At 44.0% G+C, this 21,179-nt stretch overlaps 1 protein-coding gene across 1 annotated transcript; it reads left to right on the forward strand.

Annotated features, from left to right (window-relative positions):
* Positions 1-1,905: 1,905 nt before the first annotated feature.
* On the forward strand, positions 1,906-20,579 carry LOC310785662 (ceramide synthase 2-like). The gene is made up of 11 exons (XM_083646806.1): positions 1,906-2,278; positions 9,851-10,033; positions 10,681-10,798; positions 11,042-11,160; positions 13,088-13,145; positions 13,638-13,688; positions 13,949-14,041; positions 16,110-16,238; positions 16,978-17,084; positions 18,231-18,384; positions 18,907-20,579. Exons 2-11 carry the CDS (start codon positions 9,852-9,854, stop codon positions 19,045-19,047), a joined length of 1,152 nt encoding a protein of 383 aa, XP_083502932.1. The 5' UTR covers positions 1,906-2,278; position 9,851; the 3' UTR covers positions 19,048-20,579.
* Positions 20,580-21,179: the final 600 nt, after the last annotated feature.

Consider the following 21,179-nt stretch of genomic DNA (forward strand, 5'->3'; position numbering starts at 1 on the left):
GCTTTGACATAGTGGGAGGAAGGGATGGGAAATTTTCTATCTTGATTTTTTACGTTTAATTTATTTGGTAATCTAATTGATGAGGGGGGAGACATGACAATTTTTTATTTTATTTCAGAAAATAGAGGGTTCCTGCGGTCTTCAAGACAATGAACACACTTATTGTAGAGTTTTTAATTACATAAATGTACTTATGGAAGTAAAAAAACAACAACATTATAACGTTTCTTTATTTATTCTCTACAATTGCTGTTTTAAAACATATGTCTTTAAAGAAAATAAAGTACAATTTAGAAAAAAATATCTTTGTGTCTGTTTAACATAATCATGCCCAGTGAGTGATTCACCCCAAAAGGACCTCTTTCCTCATTGTGATTTATCAAATGGAAAAATGACATTTCTTGGGTTCTTCTTTAGACAGAAAACACAAAGGCTGGTCAGTCAGGCTGTCTGACTTTGAAGTCGAAACAAATCATCCAGGTGGGTCTGCTGCCCTCTATAGGGCCTAAGGAGTAACTGTAGAAAGTGGAAAATCTCTGTGCTTCTCTTCAACACATGACTCTGTTGGATTTGACCCATATGTCCCAAAATCTCTGATCAAGGTTTATACTGATAACATAACCATTAAATCCTATCTGATCTGAGCAACACGCATATCTTTCCCTCATAGGATAATTGCAAAACTATAAACCATGGCATGTATTAATGACTTATCAGAATATAATTAATATTATAGCAGGGTAGATAAAAAAAGAATATTGCAATAGTTCAACAAGAAGGACACTACAAACTCACTATTGAGTACCACAAATACACATACAAGTATTGGGTATTGTAGAATTATTATAGTTGTTTTTCCACAGGGCTGCTTGAATACACTGATAGTTACAAGACTGCAGATAATAATGTCCATTGTATCCCACTATGTGATGTCTGTAAGCCATTTACTGAGGCAAAAAATTGACATTATTATCTGTCATTTGTGGTTAATGATCAGTGGCTTTACAGACATGCAAACACGCCTCAGAATATGTAAAAGGTAGAAGTGTGTGCTCAGCCACTAGCAGAGTGTGTGGCTGCCGCCTGCCTGCCACAGCTTATGGGCTTGGTTCAGATGAGTCCAAACACGCCTCAGCCTTCTTTGGCATGCTTTGTTGTATGAGGGGTGATTATGTCACAGAGATAGCCGCAGGAGGAAAAGGAATTATTGTGGAAACTGGAAACTATGCTACTTGCTTGCTAACACGACGATATATACTGTATATATACACTAGCAATCTAGGGTGGAGACTGGAGGCAAAGTTGAGTCAGAAACTGAAGTGGCTCATTTGAGATTGATCTGCCTGGTCTTCCTGCCTGCCCTCAGCAGGTTTTTGGCTCTCGAAGCTTGCTTTCTCTCAGCAGGAGTTATGACATCACTGATGATGTCACCTTTATGTCATCACTGATGTCACATTTATGCCTTCACTGATGATGTCACAATGACCAAAATTGTGAACAATTGGAATTATGACATCACTGATGATGTCACTATATGGGGATTTATGACATCACAGATGTCACTATTTTGATTATGACATCACAGAAGATGATGTCACAATGCACGAGTAGAGAGGATTTGTGACATCACTGATGAGGTCACACATCACTGATGCACACACTAGACATACATACCAACCAGACAGACAACTTTATTACGTAAAAAGAGAATAAAAGATTGTACCTACAATTTGATATTATGATGTGCTTGCTTCCCTGCTTCTCCCCCTCTTTCTGTGGCATGGATCACCCCTCATAAATCGACAGGGGCCCATGTCACTTTAAATAGCCTGCTCTCCCCGCCCCCTCTGCTCTGCCCACAACCATAATATCCACTATCCAACCAATTGAACAACCCGGCTAGATGTAACAAGCATAGGCCCATTTAGATGAACATTACTTTGATCAAACGGAAAAGTGGAAAAAAGAACTTCACGTGATTCGGCCTCTTCGGGCCAGACGTGAATTACGACCACAGGAGAGAGATTTCTGAAAAAAGTGACAGTTTACGGAGATGTCGTAAGCAAGCCTGCGGTTAGAGGAAAGGAAAAACAGGCGGATTTGCAGCTCATTTCATTTCAACGATCAACAGGTTGGAGTCTCTTTGATGTCGACATCTGCATGAAATCCTGCCGATCACAACAGGAACAGACGCAGGGGAAGGAGAGGAAGAGCAGCAGCCTTGCTGTGCAATATCCCAAAAATCAGATCGCCTACCTGCATAAAAGAAAGTGGAGAGGTAAGTTGACTGCACCGTTACATGACGATTCATTTAATTCGCGACTGTTTATGACTGTAAAAAGTCGCCTCGGTGCTAGCTGGTTCTCCTCATGCACACACACACCTTATGGCTGCTATTTTTAGACAGAAATGAGAGTCTGAGTCATCCCCTCTCCTCTCCTGGGGGTTTGTGTGCCGTTTTAACCGGGGGGACACCTCCCAAACTTTGGCTGATAGATACGAACCGAAGTCTAGTCGGATGATTTAGCTCTTCAAAGACTAACGTGACTCACATCAAAGTTTACGCAGCCCATATAGGCCGTGGTTTGCCCAAGGTTTGTCCTGATGTGTGTGTGGGGGATGTTTGCTCAGGAACACCGCGATAAGAGGAGAAGGTCGTGAAAACACTATTAAGCCTAACATTAAAACCACCACAGCGGTCGGCCCAGAGCAAAAAGGAGAAGTTAGCAAAAAAGAAAAATGGCCCTCTGTCTGTCGCCTACGCTGTTGTAACGTTTAATTATGGATGCGTAAAGTTTCTTAACCGGAAATGTGTTTAAAGTAGCCCGTGTTTGATCTTGTTCGGTTGAGTGATTCAGAGATTGTGTGAAAGGTGAATTGACGTTAGATGTGTTGGGAAACTTGTCAGAGATGTCTCCATCCCGCTAGCCCAACCCCAGTCCCTCTGTTCCGCTATGTCCGGGAGACTCCCCGCTCACGCCATGCCTCTGCGCACTCTACCACTCCCTCCCTGCACGGGTTTACGAAAACAGCGTAGGTAGCCTGAGGGGGGGGGGCGTTATTAACATTTCCATGACAGGAACCCCCCCAAATAAATGGACAGGCTAGACACCACTGACTGAACCTAGTTTTATACGATTAGGTTGAAAGGAACCTCATCTGGTAGGTTCTTTCTCTTTCTGACACAGAGTGAAATTATAGGGAAATTATAGTTTTGTATAATAATTAGTCCCTTCCATTGGCTTTCCGATGAACCCAGGAGAAGATGTTACTATCCCCTATGAATTGTGAGATGTAAAATGAACAGGAAAATGCATTAGTGAATGGAATAACAAAAAGTACAAATCATTTGATCCATTTATCAAATTCAGTAATATATTCATCATTTAAAGACAGAGGACCCATTTTAGAAACCAAATAGTGTATCTGATCAAAGCCACTTTGAATCACATTGTCACAAGTGGCTCAGCACCCGGGAAAGTCTCGCCGCAGTTACTAGATCGTTGATATCCTGTCGTTAAATACAAAATATATACAGGCTAGAGGAGTGGGCAGGTGATATTTAATTTCTGTATCAAATGTCAACAAATATGGCTGCTGCACACAATAAGCCAGAATACTGTTCAAACGAGTCCCATTCAATTCAAAAGTTTTAGCCAGCACAAGAAGGATAATACAACAAACCAATAAATACATGCAGAGCATCTACATTTCTATAGTCCTTTATCACAAGCATATTTCAAAGGGCCGTGCAGAGAATGAGCCTAGATACATTGATCTGATCAGCAATCCGAACAGAAAGATATAGGACAAACCTCAGGAAGAGCAAGACATAACCGCCTACATAATCTACATAGTCTATCTAACCTACCCGGCACCACCAGCCTTAGACCAAGTTAAAACTCGCATGAAAAATAGTTGTGAGGAGAAAAAAAAATGGAGGAAACCTTGAGCATGTCACAGAGGGCTCCCCCACCGGGGGCCAAGTCACAGAGTGTTCTTCTCCCCACTGGGACAGTGTGCTATGTGCAGTGAAAACAGTGACAAGAACATGGGCAATAACAATGACAAGAGAAAAATATATACAGTATGGCTGAACATAGTAAGTGTCCAGAATTATTATTATTATTGTGTGTGTGTGTGTGTGTGCGTGCTTGCGTGCGCGCCTAAAATGTGTTTGATTTGTCTTGAATGTGCTTGAACTTGAAGATGAAGCTGAAGGAGGATTGCCCCCGGCGACATTCCACGTTCTTCATTGTTTCCGATCTCAACTTGCTTGTGGCACCTCCTGTTTGGGATAATCTGTTAATACAGTTTGGCTACAAAACAAAATCTGAGTTTACTTTCGCTTGCAGCAGTGGGGGACCTCCTAAGCAGCTAGTGCTGCCTGGGTCTAATGATCTTCCCCAGACAGTCGGCCTGAAGAAACCATACAGCAGCAGCAGACCACACCAAGAAGTGTTTTCCCACTCCAGAAACATCTCATCCATCATATGGGAACATCTAGTAGAGGCACAGGAACAGTTATTACATTTGACCGTTGCTCTCTGATTTCGGTTGCTTGTAATGTTGGCAACCTGGGAATTTGGCTTCAGCTACCAACTGTCCCATTCATTCTAAGTCATCAGTCAGTGTTAGGCTAGCTATTAGCTAAATGGGTTAAATTGGCATAGCAACGCATGCAGTAAGTCAGTGTAAACTACAGATCGCTGTGCTTTGCTCCCTCAGCTGAGGGCAGAATGTCTCCTTTCCAGTGAAGAAGTGGGATGGCACACCTGAGACCTAGTTGCAGTCCCAGGGTGGTTTCCAGTTCCCCCCGTTAGACAGAAGAACCCCCTGTCTGCTCACCTGAATCCCAGAAGTCACTGGCGGGACCGTCTTTGACACTCATTAACACATTTAAACACAATTCCTCCGAGAGCCCATTCTCCTCCGTTGGCTCACACATATATTAAACTAGTGGCTTGTTTAGCATTCAAAAGACTTGCTAACATGATAGCTTCTCGCAGGCAGATTGCAGTCCGCTTAGCATTGCAAACGACATTTTGCGCGGAAGCTAGATTTCTCTCCCAAATATCCGTCTGATAAACGCCCGTCGGCGATCGATGATTTTTAACCCATACCTGATGCAGCATTTGTGTGTGTATCCCTTGTGCCGCGGTTCGCGAGGGATACGCACGCAAATGCTGCATCGGGTATCAATGGGTTAAGTGACGTTAGACATGGTTTTATGGAATGAACACAAGAGGTTACGATGATACGCTTCTGAAACGAGATGTAGCAAGCAGGACGTGGAGGGGTCGTGAAATCCCAGATTGATTAACTTCCAGTGTTTCCAAATGTTGTGATTTCTCTGTAAAACTGCAACAGTCCTCTGGAGGTGAAACTCCTGTGCCAACGAAGGCGGACTGCGCCAACTTATTGTGCATTCATAGTAAGCTTATAAAGGGTCAAAGTCCACACACACACACACACACACACACACACACACACACACACACACACACACACGGACCTTGTTGACGGCTCTAACAGGAGGTGAGACGCTGCTAGTCCCCGTCAGTATAGCGGCCGTGTGTCAGCCGAGCCTAAAACTCTGTCGTTTCAAGGACATGAATTTACTTGAAACTACTTTTTTTCCCATTTTAAAAACGACGGTTTCCCCTCCTAAATCAAACGATCCTCTCCAGTAAGACTCGGCCGGGTCCCTCCCTCCACGCTGGCCTCTCTTGCCTTGCCCAGTGTCAATAAAGTCCACGGGTGACTTGAATTCCCATTGAGGAGTTGCCAGTAATGACAGCAGCACTGATGTCATCCCTGTGTGCCGGCTATGGCAGCGGATCCAGTTGCCGTTTCTGCGGTCGTCTCACAACAAAGCATCGCTAACAGTCACCTGCATTCACATGCATCACATGCTGCTCCTTTTCCCAACACATTTCCTAAGTTAACATACATCTTTTGTGTATGTAGCGTGCATAATAGACTTAATATCTAAGAAATAACGTTGAGATTGCGGAGTTGTATGGTTCTTTTTTCTTTATTTTTATTGATGTTTTTGCATAAATCACATGGCATACAGAGAATTCAGTTCATATATGGTATGACCTATCCACCATCATATAGATTTACAGTTTTTATCATCAATGTCGTCGTCGTCGTCGTCTAAATGGGAGCTAGGGCTCTGTCTGTTTGTTTCTCTGTTTCTCTGTCCCACTGTGATTGCCCCACTGTGATGTCATAAATCCCACTGTGACATCATCAGTGATGTCATAAATCCGACGGTTTTAACTTGACAACAAAAACATTCTAAATTGAACCCCCGCTCACTTCCTGTTGCAGTGTTTGCTATGGACATAAAAGGAAAAAAAACATTTAAAGTGCAGGACTGACCATTCGGTGAAAACCGTCTATACAGCTGAGCGGCGAAAACAAAAGTAACGATGTCAAGTGAATGTGGGGTTGCGCTCTGGTGAAAACCGTCTATAGGGAAGGGAAGGTGTGAGACAGCGCCGACAAAAGGCATCTAAAAAAGTTCGGCTGGGTGTGTCAGTACAAAAGTACTTACAATAGAGGTCAAAGGGAATACCCGCACACCAGATATAACAGGGCTAAAAAAGCCACAGAGGAGGTCCAGAGGCTGAGATCAAGCACAAAAGACTTACTTTATTTTCACATGGTGCAAGACAAAACAGTGGATTTAAAAGGCAGCAAACGTTTAAGTCGAGGACTACCATCAGTGATAGGCCGCGCAGTGGCCGAGCTGCGAATGCGAGCTGCAGGGTCAGCTCGGCGAGCTAGAGGACAGGCGAGTCCCCGTAGTGGGCGAGCCTAGGAATCGAGCACGCATAGCGCGCAAGATCCCTAGTTATATAAAAACAACATGGAGACACAAAAGTAAGTAGAAAAAAAACAAAGGAAAAGAAATATACAACAGACAAAAATAATAATAATACCACGTGATCAGATCTTATACCTCACAGTACCTTTTTCTTACACCAATTTATGTTGTAAGAAGGGTAGAAACTTATTTAGTCATCAGACCCAGTCTCAAAAAGTGACCCCACACCTCAATAAAGACATGAGTTGTCAGAGGGGTTGTTTACATCCCTTTTTGTTTGAGATGACATCACGATTATTGCACAGGTTGTTAGTGGAGAGTAACCGACATACAACAAAGTGTATATCACCAGTCACCTTGCTCACGGGGGTGCGAGCAGATGGTGTGAACCTCATGCTCCGCCCCCTCTCAATTTCAAAACGTTTAAGACATGTTACAATAGACTCATTATATTATATTATAATAGATCGCTCCAGCTCAGAGCTGTTCTGGGGCTCACACCATGTTGGTCGTAAGTTCTATTAAAGTCAAGATGAGGCCAAACTATCAACCTTTCATACTGTGTGAAATGTCACGCTGTATAAATGAAGAACTGCACATGAGAAATTAGCTGTGGGACATGGAAAATAGTCACAGAGTGAAATTCGAGATGGTGTGTGTTCTATGAATGAACATCAGTTATCTGATCGCATGTTTGAATGAGAGTGTTGAGCATAGGACAGTTTTCACCCTTACTGTATCAGTCCCCTCATCTTACTGTATCAGTCCCCTCATCTTACTGTATCAGTCCTTACTGTATCAGTCCCCTCATCTTACTGTATCAGTCCTTACTGTATCAGTCCCCTCATCTTACTGTATCAGTCCTTACTGTATCAGTCCCCTCATCTTACTGTATCAGTCCTTACTGTATCAGTCCCCTCATCTTACTGTATCAGTCCCCTCATCTTACTGTATCAGTCCTTACTGTATCAGTCCCCTCATCTTACTGTATCAGTCCTTACTGTATCAGTCCCCTCATCTTACTGTATCAGTCCTTACTGTATCAGTCCCCTCATCTTACTGTATCAGTCCCCTCATCTTACTGTATCAGTCCTTACTGTATCAGTCCCCTCATCTTACTGTATCAGTCCTTACTGTATCAGTCCCCTCATCTTACTGTATCAGTCCCCTCATCTTACTGTATCAGTCCTTACTGTATCAGTCCCCTCATCTTACTGTATCAGTCCTTACTGTATCAGTCCCCTCATCTTACTGTATCAGTCCTTACTGTATCAGTCCCCTCATCTTACTGTATCAGTCCCCTCATCTTACTGTATCAGTCCTTACTGTATCAGTCCCCTCATCTTACTGTATCAGTCCCCTCATCTTACTGTATCAGTCCTTACTGTATCAGTCCCCTCATCTTACTGTATCAGTCCTTACTGTATCAGTCCCCTCATCTTACTGTATCAGTCCTTACTGTATCAGTCCCCTCATCTTACTGTATCAGTCCCCTCATCTTACTGTATCAGTCCTTACTGTATCAGTCCCCTCATCTTACTGTATCAGTCCTTACTGTATCAGTCCCCTCATCTTACTGTATCAGCCCCCTCATCTTACTGTATCAGTCCTTACTGTATCAGTCCCCTCATCTTACTGTATCAGTCCTTACTGTATCAGTCCCCTCATCTTACTGTATCAGTCCCCTCATCTTACTGTATCAGTCCCCTCATCTTACTGTATCAGTCCTTACTGTATCAGTCCCCTCATCTTACTGTATCAGTCCTTACTGTATCAGTCCCCTCATCTTACTGTATCAGTCCTTACTGTATCAGTCCCCTCATCTTACTGTATCAGTCCCCTCATCTTACTGTATCAGTCCTTACTGTATCAGTCCCCTCATCTTACTGTATCAGTCCTTACTGTATCAGTCCCCTCATCTTACTGTATCAGTCCTTACTGTATCAGTCCTTACTGTATCAGTCCCCTCATCTTACTGTATCAGTCCTTACTGTATCAGTCCCCTCATCTTACTGTATCAGTCCTTACTGTATCAGTCCTTACTGTATCAGTCCCCTCATCTTACTGTATCAGTCCCCTCGTGTGGAACAATGACTACGTTTACATGCACACAATATTCCACTATTATTCAGAAAATGACAATATTCTGAATTTGATAAGGGTCATGTAAACAGCATATTCCAGTTGCATTTTCCGAATTTGCCCTTTTTCCCAATTTAGCATTTTCCCCTTAAGACATGTGGGTTATTCCAGTATTATTCGGGTTTTAGGATGATTCTTTGATCATGTATACAGCGCATTCGGAATATGCCTCTCAATCAGGGTTTTTACCACAGTTTGCAACGCATCTTGCCTCTTTGTGGTCAGCAGATGTGTGCTAGAAGCGCTAGAAGAGGCGATATAATCATATAATCCATCATCTCTGGCATGCCAAAAGAAAAGCCCACATTCCTGCTCGGGAGGAGATGAGAAACACGGAGGATGACGCAACTCTTAGAACTGACTCTGGCCTAACAACGTAGCCTACATTTAATATGAAAAACGTGGATATCGCAAGTGCCAAGCGTTTCAGCAGCAAGCCCCTGAAATGGACCAGATGATGCTGGTAAGAATACAATCAGGGCTCCTCTCGTTTGTTCTGAACAGAACAGAACTCAGCTGATTCTACCTGGATCTCTCTCCCTCCCCCCCCCACGTGTGAGGGTGAGCTACGGCTGCATGTAAACGGGACTATTAGTGGATTATTAATTTAGTCGGAATATTGTCTTTTTTCCGAATATGGGCAAAAACCGGAATATTGTGTGCATGTAAACGTAGTCAGTTAGTGTTCAGATATGGTGCTGAATGAAGACCACTGAGAAGACAAACATTTCTTTCCTGTTTAATATTTTTGTTAATTTCCTACAGCAGGATCAATAAGAGCATGTCAGAGATTTCGATCTAGATTAATCCTTTGGTGTCTCTCTCCCTCTGTGTCTCTGTCTCTCTCTCTCACCCCTCCCTCCCCCTCAGGATGTTGTCTCTGTTGTCTCGGCTGAATGAGTTGATATGGACCGACTGGATCTGGTTTCCTAAGCCCCTAGGCTGGGCTGACCTGACGGACCACGATGGCAAAGTCTTCCCGAAAATGGGGGACCTATGGGCCACCGTCCCCATCGCTTTCTGCTTCCTGGTCATCAGGCAGATATTCGAGAGGTCAGTCGTGGAATTCAAATCAATCACCCTTGTAGGAGCCATGTTTTGTGTGGTAATGTGCTCACTCACATCGCAGTTCACCGGCACACGCGGTGTTGTAGAGGGAGCAGAGGACATGTCATGTGACCCTGTGGGGAGGACATGTCATGTGACCCTGTGGGGCAGAGAGGAAGGGAGAGCAGGGATGAAGGCCACAGCGGAGTGTGTCAGAGTCACGGTGCCTTGCACAGGGCACTGTGTGAGGCTACAGCTTATCTGAATATGGCCTCCGTCTGTATTCCATAGATCAGAATTTATCTATGTGTTATGTTATGATTAATAACTGATACCATGTGTATGGAAATGTGGGGCATGTAAGTGTGTGTGTGTGTGGGGGGGGGGGGTTTGTTTGTTAGTCACTCAGTCTGGTTAGGCAGAGCGGGGGTGCGTGGGCGTCCTTATTTGCTGTTGACTGTTAGCTTCTCAGCTGCTAATCAGCTTTTTATGATAGCCATTACAACCCTACTTGGTGTGTGCACGGTTCATGTCATTTGCCTGTTATCTGGGCATGCTTTTCTTTTTGCTGACAAGTATAACAGAACATCCTATTGGATTGAAGGCCATCCCGTAAACGGTCATCTCCACCCAGTATGTTTGCCTCCTTCCAGGACAGTGGCCATTCCTCTGGCCGCTGTACTCGGTGTGAAGGACCACCAGCGTGTCCATGTCGCTCCAAATCCCACCCTGGAGTCCTATTTCTGTAGCACATCAAAGCATCCCACACAGGTAAGCATGGGCCATAACTTCAGCGCCTCATGGCAAACTAAACAGCGCTTGAATGGAGGTCCTTTGGCAGTAAGACAACTTGAGCCTTCTAACTTTTAGAGTTAGTTGATGTATCAATCAAAGAGAATGATGTCATGGCAAAAAAATCCCCCATCTTTCCACCCAAATCCTCAGCTAACCATCATTTCATGATTCCAAATATAACACTGACTTCTCCTTCCGTTTCTCCTGCTCTCGTGTTAGAGCTCCACGGAGACTTTAAGTAAACAGACCGGCTGTTCAGTACGGCAGGTCCAGGGGTGGTTCCGGCGGCGGCGAAACCAGGACAGGCCCAGCAAGGTCAAGAAGTTCCGGGAAGCCAGGTAAACACCAGTAGCAGCAGAACGACAATCCACCCCAAATTGTTTGTGTCTCGTATCCAGACTGTGTCCACATATCTCTTAGCTGGATTACAATCTCACATGTTACTTCGATTACTTCAAAGTTTTCTGTAATTCCTATATGTGGATTGAAGATGCATTTACACTACTTTGTTAATGTGTTCAAATGGATCTCTGGATGTTCTTCAGTATGTCTTGAGTGCATTTAAACCTGGATTTTATGAGTGTAGCGGTAGATTCCCTGCCTACACAACATGAGGGTCGCAGGTTCGCGCCCCCGTGTTGGTCGGGCGTCGATACGGGCACGATTGGCTGTCTGCGGGTGGGAAGCCGGATTGAGGGTGTGTGTCCTGGTCGCTGCACTAGCGCCGCCTCTGGTCAGTCGGGGCGCCTGGTCGGGGCGGAAAGGAACTGGTGGTGGGAATAGCGTGATGTTCCCACGTGCTACGTCCTAGCATGGTGCTAGTCTACGGCTCTCCCCAGATCGGCAGAGGGGGTGGAGCAGCGACCGGGGCAGCAGGGGGAAATTGGCCAAGTACAATTGGGGAGAAAATGGGGGGGATCAGAAAAAAAAGATTTTATGCATTTTGGCACTATCCAATCACAGTCCTATCGCTAAGAACAGGACGCATGTTAATGTCAGGTGTAAAGGGCCCACACTTAAAAATGTTTTGTTTAAAAAAAAATCTGGATTTCATTAACATGCATTTCCTATCATGTCTATGGGAAATAACTTTTCAGTGTGTTTCTAATGACTTTATTTATTGAAAAACATCCTAAGCAAACAGCTTGAGTAATACAGTGGAAAAACTGTTCAGTGGGCCATTTCTCAGCGACTGAAGCCAAAGCGAATCCTGGAGCATCTTTTTCAGAGTGGAAATGACTGACTCTGAAGAAGACGCTGTATGCATTGAAATGTTAGTCTTTGCACCTTATTAAATTAATTTTCCAGTGACTCTTTTGGTTCAGTATCCTCTATGGGTTCAGTTGCTGAGAAGTGGCCCATTGACGGCACGGTGGCTCCGTGGTTAGCATAGTTGCCTCACAGCAAGAAGGTCCCGGGTTCGAACCCCGGTCCGTCCCAGGTCCTTTCTGTGTGGAGTTTGCATGTTCTCCCTGTGTTCTTGTGGGTTTCCCACCATCAAAGACATGTATGTTAGGGTTAAGACTCCTGTCAGCGCCCCTGACCAAGACCCTGGGCGCTGCACTGTGGCTGCCCAGTGTTCCTAGTTCTAGGAAGGTTCCTACTAGAGAATGGGTCAAATGCAGAGGATGAATTTCCCATGGGGATAAATAAAGGATAACTTAACTGAACTGCCCACTGACCTCCCTCTGTGGAGCGGCTGGAGCGCAAGACATTAGAAAACAGTATTAGGATATTTCTTAAGTCACGAGGAAACAGCATTTCGATGGCGTCTTGCTTCTGCAATTTATTGCATTTGAGGTGGGACTAGTGGAACCGGGGCAGGTTGGACGGTAGCGAAGATGGAAAGTAGCTCGGTGCTCTGTGCGCAATCGTGAGATGGCACAAAGATTCTCCAAAATGAATCCGTGGAGATTGGCTAACAATGTGAAAGTCATTTTCCATTTCATTGTGACTTTGAAGTGACTGCGGGTGAAAGAATGAGCATGGGATTTGGTGATGCCTAAAAAAAGACGTTGGTTTCCGACAGAGGCACATATCAAAAACATGACAGTCAGCGCCTGCCTCATCTGCTTTTGTGCCTCCATTATTATTTGATGTGTGTCTCTTAAACCATGCTGCAGTGTTTATTTCCCACGAGTACGGCTTTACGTCGTGTCACTGTCTGCACATTTGTTTGTGTGTTATAGGTTTGACATTGTTTCATGTCTGAAATTATGCTTTATTAATATGGGATTTCTGAGATTGCTGTGCATTCTCTTACAGTTGGAGATTTACCTTTTACCTTCTTGCTTTCTTTGCTGGCCTGGCAGTCCTTGTCGATGTGAGTACAGAATGCAGTGTGTGTATAATTTTGTGAAATGTACAGTAAGTAAGTAGGGAATTGCCACATCTGGAAACATCTCCAGATGTTTCCAGATTCCACGTTCCACCGGCAACTGTCACTTGTAGAAAAATCATGTTTTCTCTGCTACCACACTGCCTTTTCCAAATACGGAAATGTAGGAAATTCGATTTGAATGGATGCACCCGTTTCCAAAGATGGCGGGTGTCTCCAAAATGTCTTTGTAAATATGCGGATGACATGCTGACCTCACTTCCTATTGGTTTCTGATGCCGCCCACAAACATGATTTCTCTCCATGGTCTGGTCAGATGTTTGTCTTCTTCTGATTGGCTTGTAAGTGCCACAGAGCCTCTTCTGATTGGCTTGTAAGTGCCACAGAGCCTCTTCTGATTGGCCTGTAAGTGCCACAGAGAGCTGCTGTGCTGTTGACTCACACCATTACTAATATTCAATATCCATTTCCCCTCAGAAACCGTGGTTCTATGATATGAAGCAGATGTGGGATGGCTTCCCCACAATGGTACGCAAACGCCCTGTAACATGAATTAATTAAACCATCATCAAATTTCATATTGAATTTCTTTGCCTCTCATTTGCTTAAATCTATACACATTTCTCGGAGGCCTTTGATATGCCAATGTGAAAGGATCATCAGAAGTAACCTGCACAAACTGGTTTATCTTCTTGTAATTTGTTTAGCCAATGGATGAACTGGTGTAAACAGGGAAATTACTACCAACTTGCTTTTCTAATAGCTCTTTATGTTCTCTTTCCTCCCAGCCGCTGTTGCCATCTCAGTACTGGTACTACATGATCGAACTAGGCTTCTACCTCTCGTTGGTTTTTAGCGTGGCATCGGATGTCAAACGCAAGGTAAGTGCTGCCCAACTGTCTGCCAAACATTGTTAGCCCACAGCACTGATACAGTACAGACTAAACATTGTTAGCCCACAGCACTGATACAGTACAGACTAAACATTGCTAGCCGACAGCACTGATACTGTTAGCCCACAGCACTGATACTGTTAGCCCACTAGCCCACAGCACTGATACAGTTAGCCCACAGCACTGATACTGTTAGCCCACAGCACTGATACAGTTAGCCCACAGCACTGATACAGTTAGCCCACAGCACTGATACTGTTAGCCCACAGCACTGATACTGTTAGCCCACAGCACTGATACAGTTAGCCCACAGCACTGATACTGTTAGCCCACAGCACTGATACAGTTAGCCCACAGCACTGATACAGTTAGCCCACAGCACTGATACAGTTAGCCCACATCACTGATACTGTTAGCCCACAGCACTGATACTGTTAGCCCACAGCACTGATACAGTTAGCCCACAGCACTGATACAGTTAGCCCACAGCACTGATACAGTTAGCCCACATCACTGATACTGTTAGCCCACAGCACTGATACTGTTAGCCCACATCACTGATACTGTTAGCCCACATCACTGATACTGTTAGCCCACAGCACTGATACTGTTAGCCCACAGCACTGATACAGTTAGCCCACGGCACTGATACAGTTAGCCCACATCACTGATACTGTAAGCCCACATCACTGATACAGTTAGCCCACAGCACTGATACAGTTAGCCCACAGCACTGATACAGTTAGCCCACATCACTGATACAGTTAGCCCACATCACTGATACAGTTAGCCCACAGCACTGATACAGTTAGCCCACAGCACTGATACAGTTAGCCCACATGTTAGCCCACAGCACTGATACTGTTAGCCCACATCACTGATACTGTTAGCCCACAGCACTGATACTGTTAGCCCACAGCACTGATACAGTTAGCCCACATCACTGATACTGTTAGCCCACAGCACTGATACTGTTAGCCCACAGCACTGATACAGTTATCCCACAGCACTGATACAGTTAGCCCACAGCACTGATACAGTTAGCCCACAGCACTGATACAGTTAGCCCACATCACTGATACTGTTAGCCCACAGCACTGATACTGTTAGCCCACAGCACTGATACAGTTAGCCCACAGCACTGATACAGTTAGCCCACAGCACTGATACAGTTAGCCCACATCACTGATACAGTTAGCCCACATCACTGATACTGTTAGCCCACATCACTGATACTGTTAGCCCACAGCACTGATACTGTTAGCCCACAGCACTGATACTGTTAGCCCTACTGTTAGCCCACAGCACTGATACTGTTAGCCCACAGCACTAATACACATTCTATTAAAGATCATGCTCACGCTCAATTCCACTCCCCCCCCCCCCCCCCACTTTGTCAATGGAAACTACCACAAATTCATAGTAAATCTACGACGATGTGCACCTTTTCTGTTGCACCAGACAAAGCTGCCTCTGTCTCCACTCAGGTATACGTTTAAGTGTCGAGGTGCCCTGTGAGTTAATGTGTGACAGGAGCTCAGTGGGAAACCTGGCTGTGGAAGGACAGATTGCCCATTACCCCCACTATTCCGAGCACCGTTGTGAAAGGTGGCAGACCTTCGCTCCTGTCAACAACTTGCTCGATCTCGACGCCAGCTCTTGTTTTATAACTTGATTTGACAAAATGCAAGGACTTAATTTTTGGGGCCAAAAACAATGGTTGCGTAGAGTGTTCAGAGGGCCCGCTGTGTTGTGATCACTCACTGATTTGAGGATTGGTTTTGTAACCTCTTGTCACATTGTTGTTGCCCTTAATACTTGGATTTAGTCTCTCTTTTTTTTTTTTTTTATAGCTGCAGCTGTTCAATCTGGAGAGTTAATCATTTATAAAACCTACATCAATGAGTGGCATGAAGACACATTGTCGATTAGTGACCGGTTTGTCCAGCTGGATAAGTGACCAAACACTGTTTCTGTTTGAGAGTCTTAAGTTTGGGTTTTCACACTGTCATTCTCTTGTGTCCCCATGTTTCCCCCCCCCCCCCCCCCCCCCCAGGATTTCAGAGAGCAGATAGTTCACCATGTAGCCACCATTCTCCTGATCAGCTTCTCCTGGCTTGTCAACTACATCCGGGCAGGGACTTTGATCATGCTGGTGCACGATGCCTCAGACTACCTGATGGAGGTACGAGTCCACAGTGTCAAGACATCAACAGCGGTCACACGGTGACTCACAGCAAGAGTGTTATGTAGCTCCTCAGGGGGAACTCTCACTGAGAGGCGTTTCACTGGAGAAAAGATTTAATATGCATCTCAACTCACACATATATCCCATATCAGTTGGGTTTGGACTTAATAGTCAACGAGTTTGGATTTGTTCCCTAGTGATATCATTGGATGACACTGAATCTTTGTGTTGATATTGAATAATACCCTATACCTCCTCATGGTGGTGGGGCGGAGGGACTTTCCAAGTTAATAGTTTGTTTCATATATCTAGAACAGTGAATGTGCCTTTTTAGGAATTCAAAGCAAAGCATTTACAACAACAAAGTCTGTAGAAAAGTTAAGACCGTAATTAAATCCATGTCTCGCAATCAGTTACACACAAGAAGAAGGCGTCAGCTGTATTATGGGTGAAATGTCACCACTGTACTTAGTACCACACAGCAGTATAAAACATTAGCATCAAACGTGCTTGGCCTCCGGTCCAGTTAGCTGTTGTGACATCAGGAAGAGTTGAGCCCGGTGTTCTGGGACAATGTTTTACCACTCTACTTCAGACACATAAAGAAAGGCCTGGCACTTGAAAAGCGGCCTGGCACTTGAAAAGCCTTCTGCCCTCCTTTTACGGTTCACTGTCTGCCCTCTAGAGGGGAAGAAAGGAAAAGGTTACACTCTGTTTTCTCTGCTGTTGCTTCCAGTCAGCCAAGATGTTCAACTACGCAGGCTGGAGGAGAACCTGCAACTTCATCTTCACTGTGTTTGCGGCGGTTTTCATCATCACCCGACTTGTAATTCTCCCCTTCTGGTACGAATCATTTTAATATCAGAGTTGCTTGTGCATTTTTTTTTTATTGTATTGTATTTTTTTTTTTTTTTTTTGCACATTTTTAAAAACAGAAACTGACAAAATGAAACCAACTGAATAATGTGCGGATAGAGAGAGGAAACTCTAGATGTGCTCACTGTATGCAGGGTCTCTACCACAGAAATATACCAATATTCACAATAATCCGTACAAAGCACACAATATAACAGAAAGAAACAAGAAAACAATAGATAAGGAAAAGAAAAGCAACAGTAAAGGAACAAAATGAGTGAGTAGACAGGTAGACAGTTAACATGGTAATGTCAGGTGTAAGTGTGATGTAGTACAGTATGTGGGCTATCAGAGAGATTCTAAGCTTGGATTTGAATGAGTTCAGCGATGGTGCATGTTTGGCAATATTGATATGGGTGTTCCATAGTATGGCACCTCTGTTGCGTATTAAATTGGTTGTTGGTAGTGTGACAACATACTGCTATATTGTTGCTATAGAGAGGCAAAGTGACCGCCTACTTCCTGCTTCAGCACTGTACCAGAGATTTTCATCCCCCATTTATTTTCCCATACACATTTTGTAAAATGCGTATGAAAGTTGTTTTACTGGTTCAAACCAAACGGTACAGATATATTTAGAAACGGGAGAGACCACATAACATTTCACTGGGACCAAAACGTAAAAGAAATGCGGGTTTAAAGAAAATGTTTTTTCGATGTTGTTTTTCTAAGTTTTGGTCCGAGTGAAATGTTCTATGTTCTCTCCCGATTATAGCGTCAGCTGAACCGTTTGGTTCGACGAAGTACAACTATTTTATAAGCATTTTGACGAAATGTCTATGGGAAAATAAATGGCGGATGAAAATCTCTGGTACAGTGCTGAAGCAGGACGTGACGTTCCACTTTGCCTCTCTAATATGAACAAATGTGGAATCGGTTCAGCTGCGATGCATGTTTGGTCTACTTTGCACACCCTTGGTAAAAAAAAACGTCACATTTTGTGGGAGCTGTTCACAGCCCTGTGCACTGTCACAGAGACATTGTCTACAGCCCTGGCCTCTCTCAATGGGCTTTTGATTGTGAGCGTAGGTGGCTCTGACTAGAGTCTCTGTTCTGCTTTTGTTCCCCGTCCAGGATCATATACACGACGTGTGTGTACCCCCTGACCCTCTACCCCCTCTTCCCCGGCTTCTGCTTCTTCAACGGCCTGATGATCGTGCTGCAGTGCCTGCACATCTACTGGGCCACTCTGATCGTGCGCATGGTCATCAAGTTCCTGCCAGGAAATGTATGAAAAACTGCTTCCTGCCTCTCTGACTTTATCCAGCAAAGCATCTGCTCTGGATCATCGCTTAGCGCTGACACACCAAATCACCAGACTGTGTCACTTCTGTCATAATATATACAGGGTTCTTACACAGGTCTGGAAAAGTATTAAAAATGAATTTGTTCATTTCCAGATCTTGAATAGTTTGGGCATTTGAAAAAAAATAATCTGGAATTTAAAAATGGAAAGCGTGTAGGAACCCTGCTAATCATCGCCCATATTCTGATATCTGTGGCTGTGAAGAACAATCTTCATCTGTACAGTGATCTGACCTAGTTAGCAGGGGCAAGATGTCTATCTGTGTAAATCATAATGAACGCCAGACAAAATCTTCACAACAAATCAAGGTCTGGAAAAAGTGTGGACTTTTTTTTTTTTAATGGAAACTGTGTAGGAACCCTGTGTAGGTAGTTAGTATATGCACACATAATATACTGTGTAATATATACACAATGAGGTAAAGCTCTTTGTTTTGCTCCACAGGACATCGTTGAGGACGAGAGGAGCGACAAAGAGGAGACGGACTCGGAAGAGGACGAGGACAAGCGGAGGGAAAAGTCTCAAAATGGCCACGTGCAGAATGGCCACCCTCTGCTCAACAACAACCACAGTAAGATGGACTGATCCACCCAGGAGAGGAGGAGGAGGAGGATGGGTCAGGAGGGAAGAAAGGCCCTCGCATGCGGCTTTTACCTGAAGGCCAAAGATTGGGAGCGTGGCGTGTCCAAAGGGGCTGCATCACATACACATACATACATACATACATACATAGATACATAGATACATACATACATACATACATACACACAGCTATGTTTATTGCTAAATGGTAACAAAACTAAAACACTTTTTGTCAATGCCCTGTAGTCCAAAGCGGATGATCTCTGTGGAGTACACTAAATTAAATGAGAGGAGGAACATGAACGACTGAGATGGAGCCAAGCACAGACTGAAACTGTTGGCGGCATGTATTACGGGCCTGTCTCGTGCCTTAGCAGAAGAGTGGTCTTCTCCCCTCCGGCTCCTCTGCGGCTCCTCTCTCACCGTTGCTCTAAAGAATGATGTGCTGTTGACCAAGTTGCCAAGTGACAAGCATGCCTTCTGCTCGTAGCTTTCTTTTCTGTTGAGACTGTCTGTAGAGCTGCTGTGGTTAGGACGGTTCCCTCTCCTCCTGCACAGGTTGGTTATCACTCTTCTAAACGATGCCGTCCATAAACCCCCCCCGACTGTTGACGTACTGCCTCTCTCACTCCACCAGCGCCCGTCAATGCTTAAAGCGCTCATAGTTTCCGCTCAACCCAACCCAGCTGAGGTCGGCGACATTGTGAGGAGCTCTAACACTGCCGTGGGATGAGGCACCGTCTTCTTCTATGGACCCGTCAACCTGGTGTAGGTCAGTGTAGGCCGATCCTCTCTCTATCCAAGTCCAGAGTAGCTATGCTATCTGCGCAAACCTTTCACGTGCAGTTCTTGCAGCTGCCCTTTTTGTTGTGAGTTTATCACTTTTTTGCTTGTTGCCAATGGTTTTCTGCCGCCAATGAGGCAGGGTAGCTAAAATACTGTTTAAAACAAAAAATATTTGATAAATTGTTGACGATGATATTGTTTTAACTGTTTGAAAAAGTGAGAGAAAGAGAGAGTGCTACATTGTGCAGTGTGTAGATGAAATCTGCCTTTATGGATGTTTGTCTTAAATACTATGCCTTTTGGGAAGCAGAAAGCACACCGTTTTGAGATCACTTTTAAATGTTTTGTTTTTGCTTAATGTCTTTTAGTTGTATGATTTTATTTTCCTTTGTTTTACTTGCTTTCAATCCAGTCGACCATTTAGACAGATTTGTGAGAATCATTGTTCCGCTTAACCCAAACCAATCAATTATGTTTTCAAATGGACTGGAAAAGTTCTGTATTTCAGTGTTGTTTTGCCCATCCATCCAAAGATGCACTTTATGGTTTCTTTTGTGGATCAGCATTGACTCAATCCCGTAGCCAAGCTTAGTAATAGTGTGATTCAAGTCCAAACACCCACTTCTCTTTGTTTAGAGTGGTTTGGATTATGATTTGAGTTTACAGTTTTGTTCTATATTTATTCTCTTCTCGACAGAAAACCCCAAATTCTTCCTCTTTGTCATTATTTTGGCTTAATTTTGTAAAAATATATATATATATATATATGAATTACATCTTAAAGGGACAACTCACCCTAAAATCCAAAATACATATATTCTCTCTCACCTGTAGTGCTATTTATCCATCTATATCGTTTTGCATTAGTTGCCCGAGTTTTGGAGATATCGGCCGCAGAGTTTCTGCCTTCTCTTCAATACAATGGAACTGGATGGCACTCGGCTTGTGGTGCTCAAAGTGCCAAATAAATACATTTGAAAAACTCAACAGCAATGTCTCTTTCCAGAAATCATATGACCCCGTTACTCAAGATAATCCACAGACCTTGTTGTGAGCAGTTTCATGTAGGAACTATTTTTGAGTAACCGGGTCATGATTTCTGGAAAGAGTCAATGCTGTTGAGTTTTTCGAATGTATTTTTTTGGTGCTTCGAGCACCACAAGCCGAGTGCCATCCAGTTCCATTGTATTCAAGAGAAAGCAGACATCTCTGCGGCCGATATCTCCAAAACTCAGGCAACTATCCCAAAATGATATAGATGGATAAATAGCACTACAGGTGAGAGGAAAAATATGTATTTTGGATTTTAGGGTGAGCTGTCCCTTAAAATGGGACACCAAAGCATGTTT

The sequence above is a fragment of the Poromitra crassiceps genome, assembly GCF_964638095.1.
Source record: "Poromitra crassiceps genome assembly, chromosome: 11".
NCBI classification, from domain to species: domain Eukaryota; kingdom Metazoa; phylum Chordata; class Actinopteri; order Beryciformes; family Melamphaidae; genus Poromitra; species Poromitra crassiceps.